General features: G+C 40.5%; 1 protein-coding gene across 1 annotated transcript; it reads left to right on the top strand.

Moving 5' to 3' along the window:
* Positions 1-6,083: 6,083 nt before the first annotated feature.
* GPRIN3 (GPRIN family member 3) lies at positions 6,084-8,420 on the top strand. The gene has a single exon (XM_006902678.1). The coding sequence runs from the start codon at positions 6,117-6,119 to the stop codon at positions 8,418-8,420; it is 2,304 nt and encodes a 767-aa protein (XP_006902740.1). The 5' UTR covers positions 6,084-6,116.
* The last annotated feature ends 317 nt before the right edge of the window (positions 8,421-8,737 follow it).

The following is an 8,737-nucleotide window of genomic DNA, read 5'->3' on the forward strand; positions in this document are numbered from 1 at the left end:
GTGTGTGTGTGTGTGTGTGTGTGTGTGTGTGTGTAAGCCCTGTAGGGTTCTGTAAATGTTTGATATCAGATCCTTGTCTGAGATGGTATTGCCTAATGTTTGTTCCCAGTCAGTAGGTTTTCATTTCACTTTGTTGGAAAAAGGTTTTGCTGAGCACAGAGATTTTTCTTGTTAGAAGGTCCCAATCATCTATTTTTTCCTCCCCAGATTGTGCATTTCTGGCTGTATTTGGCAGTCTCTTTATTCCATATACTAGGCTGCCTAAGCTTGACCCCAGTTTGTCTTTGATGGACTTTGTGGGTTTGGGCTTCACTCCCAGGTCTCTGGTCCACCTTGAGTTGATTTTTGTGTGTGGTGTGATATATGGATCCTTTTTCAGCTTTTTGCAAGTAGCAGTTCTGTTTTGACAGCATCATTTTTAGAAGAAGTTGTCATTTCCCAGCTTGATGGGTTTTATTACCTTGTTGAGTGTCATTTGACCATAGATAGCTGGGTCCGTTTCTTGATTTTCAATAATGTTCCATTGGTCTATGTGCCATCATTGTTCCAATGCCATGCTATGAAACACAGTGTGAATGAAGGATAGTGTAAAATAGAATGTATACAAACTTTGAAAGCAAACCAATACAAAATAAAAATGTATTTCAAAAAATAAAGAAGAATGTGGTGTCACCATTGGAGGAAGACCCATCAACAACTTGTGTTATGTTGTTTTTATTGTTGCTATGTGTCATCGAGTCACTTTTGACTTATAGCAACCCTATGTACAGCAGCTCTGAACCCTGCTCTATCCCAGCCAACATTATTTATTCTGGCAAACCTACACCTGCTACTTCAGTCACTGAGTCAATCTATCTCATCGAGAGTCTTCCTCTCTTGCACTGTCCTTTCAGCCTCCCAAGCATGAGGTCCCTCTCCAAGGGCTAATTCCTCGTAACATGCCCAAAGTATGTAAGACAAAGCTTCAGAATCTTTTTCTCCAAAGAGCAGCCTGGTCTTTCCTAGCAATCCATGTTATATTCAATACTCTTTTCCAGTACAACAGCTCAAAGACATAAATTCTCCTTCTTTCATCCCTAGTAATTGACCATCTTTCTGATGCATAGCAAGTAATTGATAAACTTAGGAGGACTTGATGCATTTGCTGCAGAAGATCAAGGGCTGCAGCCTTTAACATAGATTGCATCTCATCAGGAAAACAGAATTTCCCACCACTGGGCCAATAGGCAGCAAGCATCATGATAGAAGGAGAAAAATATTGAAGCTCTTAACTATTTCATCTTGTTTGAATCCACAATCAACACTATTAGTATTAGCAGTCAGAAAATCAAAACACAAGTTATATTGGGATAATATGCTGTCAAAGACCTCTACAGAGTGCTAAAGAGCAACAGTGTTAGTCTAAATGTTAAGGTGTATCTGATTTAGCACTGTCTTCTCAGTTTCGTACTATACATTGAAGAGCTGGACAGTGAATGACAGAAAAAATAATCAATGCCTTTGTGTTGTGGTGCAGGAGAAGAGTACTGAGCATACTATCAACTGTCAAGAGAACAAACAGGTCTGTTCAGGAGAGGGTGAAACCAGTTTACTACTTGGAGGCAAAGGGTTTGAAGCTCCATCTTACATACTTTGGGCATATTGTTATAAGGGCCAAGTCGTTGGAGAAGACATCAAGGGTGGAAAAGTGGAGAGTCAGCGCAGAAGAGATAGACCCTGGATGAAATGGATTGACGCAGTAATTATGGCAGTGAGGTCAGGTGTATGGTAAAGTTGACTCAGGATAGGGCACAGAGCCATTATTCATAGGGTCGCTATGAGTCATAGTCAACTTGATGGCACATAACAACACCATCAGGGAAAATATTGGATCACAAAGTATCAAATAATATGAAAGGAATACAAGGGTCACTGTACTAAAAAGAACTAGTTAAAACTCAGTAATTTCAGAACATAGCATATAACATTGGTATTAAAGGAAGAAATTGAGGTCCCATTAAAGACACAAGCAAAAAGTAAGGCTCTAGGAATTGATGGAATTACTGATTGAGGTTTTTCAGCACATAGATGCAGCCCTGATTTTGCTAATTTGTCTATTAGCAAAATTGATAGGAACAAGATCCAATTGACAGGAAGAGACTAATATTTGTGCCCATTTAAAAAAAAAAGGTTCTAAGAAAATGTGGAAATCATATAACAATGTTAATGAAGACTAGCTTCTCCTTAATGTTATATACAACCAAAATCTGAAAGTTCCAGCAATTTAGAATAGATTCAGAAGAGGACATAAAACAAGTCATCATTGACTTCAGATGGATCTTAGCTAAAACCAGAAAACCAAAAAGGTGTTTGCCTGTATTGTATTGACTATGTAAAGGTATCCAACTATGTGGATTATAGCAAATTGTGGATAACATTTAGGGGAATAGGAATACTGAAAGGCTTAATTGTATTCATGAAGAATTTCCACATAAACCAAAGGACAATCAATAAGGCAGAGAAGGGGATACTTTGTCGTTTAATATCACCAAATGTTTGACCTGGTGTTATATTCTACAGCTAGGTGTGTTAGAGTCATTGAGACTGACTCAGGACAGGACAGACTTCAGAACTGTTGTACCTGGGGTCACTGTGAGTCGTAGGTGACTGGAAGGCACATAATAACAACAAAATACTCTTTCCATCTGTATGGTGAAACACTCTGAGAAGCTTGACTATATGAAAAAGAACAAAGTATCAGCATGGAAAACTACTTATTAACAACCTCTGATGGCATAGCCTCTTTGCTGAAAGTGAAGAGGAATTAAAGCAGTAGCTGGTGAAAATCAAAGACATCTTCAGGATGGCAGCTCAATTAAAAAAAAAATTCTTACAACACGACCAATAAGTAACATCATGGTAAACAGAGAAAGGATTAAAGCAAGGATTTCCTTTTCTTGGATTAACAATAAATGCACACAGATGCAGAAGCCAAGAATCAAATTATATATTTACTTGGGAAAAAATCTACTATAAAATACTTATTTAAAGGATTTTGTTAGTTGGTTTTGATTTTTAAAATTTAAAAAAATGTCTTTTTTCAGGATTAATCTATGCCTTACCCAAGCCAGAGTATTTTTCAGTGCCTCTTTTATATATGAAAGCTTCAAAATTCTTAAGCAAAGCTGAAGATTTTAATTATGGTATTGATAATGAATGTTGACTATGCCAGGGACTGCCATAAAAGCAAATACGGTTATCAGGGTAAAACATAACCAGAATGCTCCCTAGACACAAGAAAGACAAGACTTCTTCCCATGTACTTTGGACATGGTATCAACAGGGGCTAAACTCTTGAGAGTTTATTGAGGGCATAATGCTTTTAAAGCAGAAGGTCAGAAAGAGAATACCTTCAGTAAGACAGACTGATACAGGCTACAGTGATGGGCTCAAAACCAGAAAGGATGTTAAGGAGGTCACAAGACCACATGGGATTTATTCTCTTGTACATAGGGTCATTATGAGTCAGAACTGACTCCACAGATTTATTTATAGGATTTTACTTATTTACTTATTTATTTTACATTTTTAACCTCTAATCCATCTAAACAATCAAGAATTTATTCTGGGAAATAGCATCAACTACAGATCTAGTGTTCTTTTTCCATGATGCATTAAATAGTTATATTCAATAAGGCATCCTGTTATATTAAGCAAGGCATTATATTAAACAAGACATAATTATTATAATAAATAAGGATATATTTCAATCCTAAATTGAGATAGATCCTTGGGCATTTTTTAAGATTCTCACTTATTCTGCTGAAGATTATAAAAAATGACTAGAATAATACATAGACAGAGAACTACCAGAAATACAAGATAGGTTTAGAAGGGGTCATGGCACCAGAGACATTATCATCAATGTCAGAGGGATCTTGGATGAAAGCAAAGAGTACTAGAGAAATGTCTGTGTTTTGTTGGGTATGCCCTGGCATTTGACAGTGTAGATCACAACAAATTGTGATGAACCTTGAAAGGAATAAGAATCCAAGAACACTTGATTGTGTTATATTAAAACTTATATGTGAAACCCATACTCGGACTAAGAAGCATATCAGGGATGCATCCTGTCTCCATACTTTTTCATTCTATATGCAGAACAGATCACTGGGGAGGCTAGGCTCTATGAAGAGGAATGTGGCATCACGATTGAAGAAAGACTCATCAACAACTTGTGTTATGCAGATAACATAATCTTGGTTGCTTAAAGTGAGGAGCACCTGAAGCACTTGCTGCATAAAGTCAAGTACTGTAGTCTTCAATATGAATTGGAGTTCAACATCCAGAAGACTTTGATTCCCTTTAACTATTTCTTTCCTTCATCTGTTCCAATGCAGTGTTCCTTATTTATCCCCAAACCTGCAAACTGGTGTTATGCAGTATTTGTCCTTTTGTGACCGAGATATTTCATGCAGCATAAGGCATTGATGATAGGCATCGTTTGTATGATAACAGTCCAGAATAGGAAGTACATAGCAAAGAGGACTGGGAGGGAGGAGGAAATTATGCAACAATGAATTAATACTTTTTAATTAAATTTTATTAATTTTTTTAAATTTTTTTATTTTATTAATTTTAATGAACATTTCCAGAGATTTTGGATTTTCATTCATTCGTTGTTGCACTTTTCTCCCTGTACCCCACCCCTACCCCAGTTCGCTCCTCTCTTCAAAAAGCAAAAGAAAAACTCCTTCATTGGTATACAACGAATGCTTTTTTTTTTAAAAAAAAGTGAACTAAGGTGGGGGAACCAGGGGAAGTAGGGAGGAAAATGTCCAACAATGAATGAATGAATGAATGAATCCAACTTTTCTCTAAAATTTTGTTTAAATCACAATTATAAAAAAGACAAAGAGACTCACTACTGGGCCAATTGACAGCATCATGATAGATGGAGAAGAGATTGAGATTGTTAACAATTTCAGCTTGCTTGGCTCCACAATCCACACTCTTGGCACCAGTAACCATGAAATCAAAAGACTGATTGCACTGGGAAAATCTGCTGTCAGGGACTTCTCCAGAGTACTTAGAAACAATGACATCAGTCTTGAGACTAAGGTGCACTTTGATCCAGTCCACAATCTTTGCAGTTACTTGCTATGGATCAGAGAACTAGACAATGACTAAGAATGACAGACGAAGAATCAATGCCTTTGAATTGTGGTGCTGGAGAAGAGTATTGAACATGCCATGGACTACCAAGAGAACAAACAAGTCTGTCTTGGAGAGAATAAAACCAAGTTTCTCCTTGGAGGCTAGGATTTTTAAGCTCTCTCTAACATACTTGGGGCACAGGGCCAGGAGGTACCAGTTCTTGGAGAAGGACATCATGCTTAGAAGGGTGGAGGGACGACAGTGCAGGAGAGGAAGACTCTGGATGAGATGGATTAACCCAGTATGGGGTACATGAGATAAGTGTGTCAGAGTTAGTGAGACTGGCTCAGGATAGGGCAGGCTCTAGAGCTGCTGTACATAGGGTTGCTAAGAGTCGCAGGCAATTCAATGGCCCATAACAGCAAAAAATGTGAATCTACTTCTAAGTAGTCTCCACAAATTTGTTTCTTTCTATTTCAGTACTTACTGATTTGATTAAATTAACTTTTTAGCATTTTCTGTTTCCTGGAATAGCAGATTATACAAATTACTTTAGAAGTAGTTATTGAATGCTTGGACTAAATACATTTAGAATTGATTTGAAAATAAATAAATAAAGTTGATGTGCTATGTAGCATAAAGAAATAAATTCCTTGAAATGTCCTTTGTGTAAACTAAATTTTTCTTTCAAAAATATTTTCAAGGTCTATGTTTATATAAAACAAACATGAGAATAAGATAATAAATGTATTCTGAGGTCTTTTATAAATGACACTTAAATTTGTGTGTGGTAGTTTTTTTTCTTTATTTTAAACCTTTAAATGATATTCTGTGCTAATCATACTGTTTTTTTTTGCTTGATTCACAGATTGATTCTTCAGAGGAATCATCCCTGAGTATCTTCATTATAAGCTAAATCTGCTTCCTGCTGGGAGAAGTTCTCCAGGGAAAGCTCTAGTGTTTTCCTGAAGAAAAATTCCATGGGGACTGTACCTGACCCACTGAGAGCAGCTAAAACTCCACTGATTGAAACTTCCAGAATTGAAAAGGATCTAAGAGAGGTACAATCTGCCCCCCTAAGTACGAATGCCAATGGCCTTTCAGAAGCTCCTACAGATCCAGACTTCAGCCCAAAAGCAATGGCTGAGGCCCTAAGGCAAACTTGTGGGCATGAGATGATCCAGCCAGACATGTCTTCTCCTGATGTCTTCAATGAAGTGGAGAAAGTAACCCCCACAGTTAACTCTCCTGGTAAAATCAAGCTGTCAGGAAAGAGCTTGTCCACAACAACCTCCTGTTCTGTAGCAGCAGAGGATCTTACACAGGCACCAATTACCATGCCAGCCGATCAGTGTTCCAATCAGGCTATCTTGGCTGATCAACTCAATGCAACCTCTTCAACTCTACCTGAAGATGTCAAGGTGAAATCACAGAGAACATCTGATGGAGAGCAATCTGAGAAGTCAAATAGTCAAGGCATTAAGGATAGCAGCAAAGATCAAGTGTCCTGTGATTCTCCTTCACAAGAAACTATCCAGGGAATGGTGCAGACTCCAACTGCAGCAACCCCAGTGTCTAGTCAAACAGCTCCTCCGGTTGGTGGCCCTGAGTGGGAGAGGCAGCGAGCCATTTGTTACTCTGATCCCAGGTCCTGTGGATCTCCAGCTGGGAAATTTGGATGTTCAGAAAATAAGCAGCCCTCAGGCACTGCCTCAGACGCTCATGCCATGACTTCTGTGATACCCCAGCCATCCCACCTCTCTAGCAACGATTCAGTATTTCCCCCAGGCCCAGAGCAAGTGCTGCAGCCAGCATCACACCAGGGCTCAAGGTTCAAAGAGGCAAGCACAATGACTACCCAAGCTGAAAACGAAATCAAGGATGCTACCAATAGGACTCAGCGAGACGCTGAGGTACAGGCAGTGGCCAGTGTGGAAAGCAGATCGGTCTCCACAAGTCCCAGCATTCTCACTGCCTTCTTAAGAGAAATGCCTGCTTCCACGCATTGGGAGCAAAAAGAGCAGCTGCGCGTCGTTTGTCATGGCGGTGGCAGCAGGAGCCACACGTTGGAGCTCTCCGACAGCACTCCAGCCCCACCATGTTATGGCATCGTGCCAGAAGTGCACATCCAGGTAGCCACAGCTGTTTCCACAGCTTTGAAAGGAGGCAATAAATCAGTGGGCTTATCAGGCAAGAGTCTTCAAACCTCACCAATCAGCGTGGCATCCAGTAATACTCAGTACAAAGGTAAAGAAGGTGGGAAGTCCCCAGGAATGACTCCAGAGAAAGGAGAGCCAACCTCCCAACTGCTTTCAGGTACTAATTCTGGGTCCCTGAAAGCTGGGCCTAGTGATCAGATTTCTGTCTGTACTGTCAGCCAGGGTGAAATAAACCATAAGTTGGGGCAATGTGAGGCTAAGCCATCTGAGTTTACGGTGAAAATCATCAATGGCCACCACACAGACCAGGACTGTAAACAACCCAACTCCTGTGTTCCCATCAGTAAAGGTGACCAGTTGGAAAACTTGGGAGCCACTGAGAATGAAGGTGTCGGAGAGGAAAAGCCTGCATCTCCCCAGGCAGTAAAACAGTCAGAGGCTGCAGGTGCTGAGCCCCTGGATGTAAAAGCCAAAACCCCACTGCTCAATCCCAGATCTCAAGAAAGCGGAGGCACTGGATCAACTGCTAATCCCACACCCTCCTCAATGAGAAAGACCCAGGAGAGCATCTTGGAAGAAAATAAACAGGCCAAGACAGCCGCCAGCCTGAGCCTGCCTTCTGATTCCATGGGTGACTCTAGCCCCAATTCTGGCAAGAAGACCCCATCTCGCTCTGTCAAAGCCAGCCCCCGCCGGGCCAGCCGGGTCAGCGAGTTCCTCAAAGAGCAGAAGTTGAATGTGACAGCGGCTGCTGCTCAGGTGGGACTCACTCCCAGCGAGAAGAAAAAGCACCTTGGTGCTGACTCCAGGCTCCACTTGAAACAGTCCAAGCGCGTAAGAGACGTGGTGTGGGACGAGCAGGGCATGACCTGGGAGGTGTATGGTGCTTCCTTGGACCCGGAGTCCTTGGGGATCGCGATCCAGAACCACTTACAAAGACAAATCAGGGAACATGAGAAATTAATCAAAGCACAGAGCAGCCAGGGCCGGAGATCCATTTCCTCAGATACTTCTTCAAATAAAAAGCTCAAAGGAAGGCAGCACAGCGTTTTCCAGTCCATGCTGCAGAATTTTCGACGTCCCAACTGCTGTGTTCGCCCTGCGCCTTCGTCTGTGTTAGATTGACACGGAAGGCATATGGGAGCCCTTCTAGGCCTTTAGAGTATGCATAGGTGTTAGTCTGTGGAAATTGACTTGCACAGTTCTTCTGAGAGGCCTGCAAGAGAAAGAACATATGAACAGAAAGCAAGGATTAAACATGGGAAATTACTATCCAAAATTTTGAAGTCCTCTGTATCAAGTTCTATAAATAGAACATATATGGATTTGAAAGAAAGGGCCAGGGGAAAGAAGCAAGCCTAACAGGACATTTACAACTTTACATCTGAGGAAATAATATTCACTGAGTGTTTTTTAATATTATGTTTCTAGAAATAGCATTA

The sequence above is a fragment of the Elephantulus edwardii genome, unplaced genomic scaffold, assembly GCF_000299155.1.
Source record: "Elephantulus edwardii isolate Elephantulus edwardi_28Jun2011 unplaced genomic scaffold, EleEdw1.0 scaffold00439, whole genome shotgun sequence".
Classification (NCBI taxonomy): Eukaryota; Metazoa; Chordata; class Mammalia; order Macroscelidea; family Macroscelididae; genus Elephantulus; species Elephantulus edwardii.

Bases quoted from the DNA above. Each gene is read 5' to 3' on its own strand.
- GPRIN3 (XM_006902678.1), top strand. From the start codon at position 6,117: ATGGGGACTGTACCTGACCCACTGAGAGCAGCTAAAACTCCACTGATT.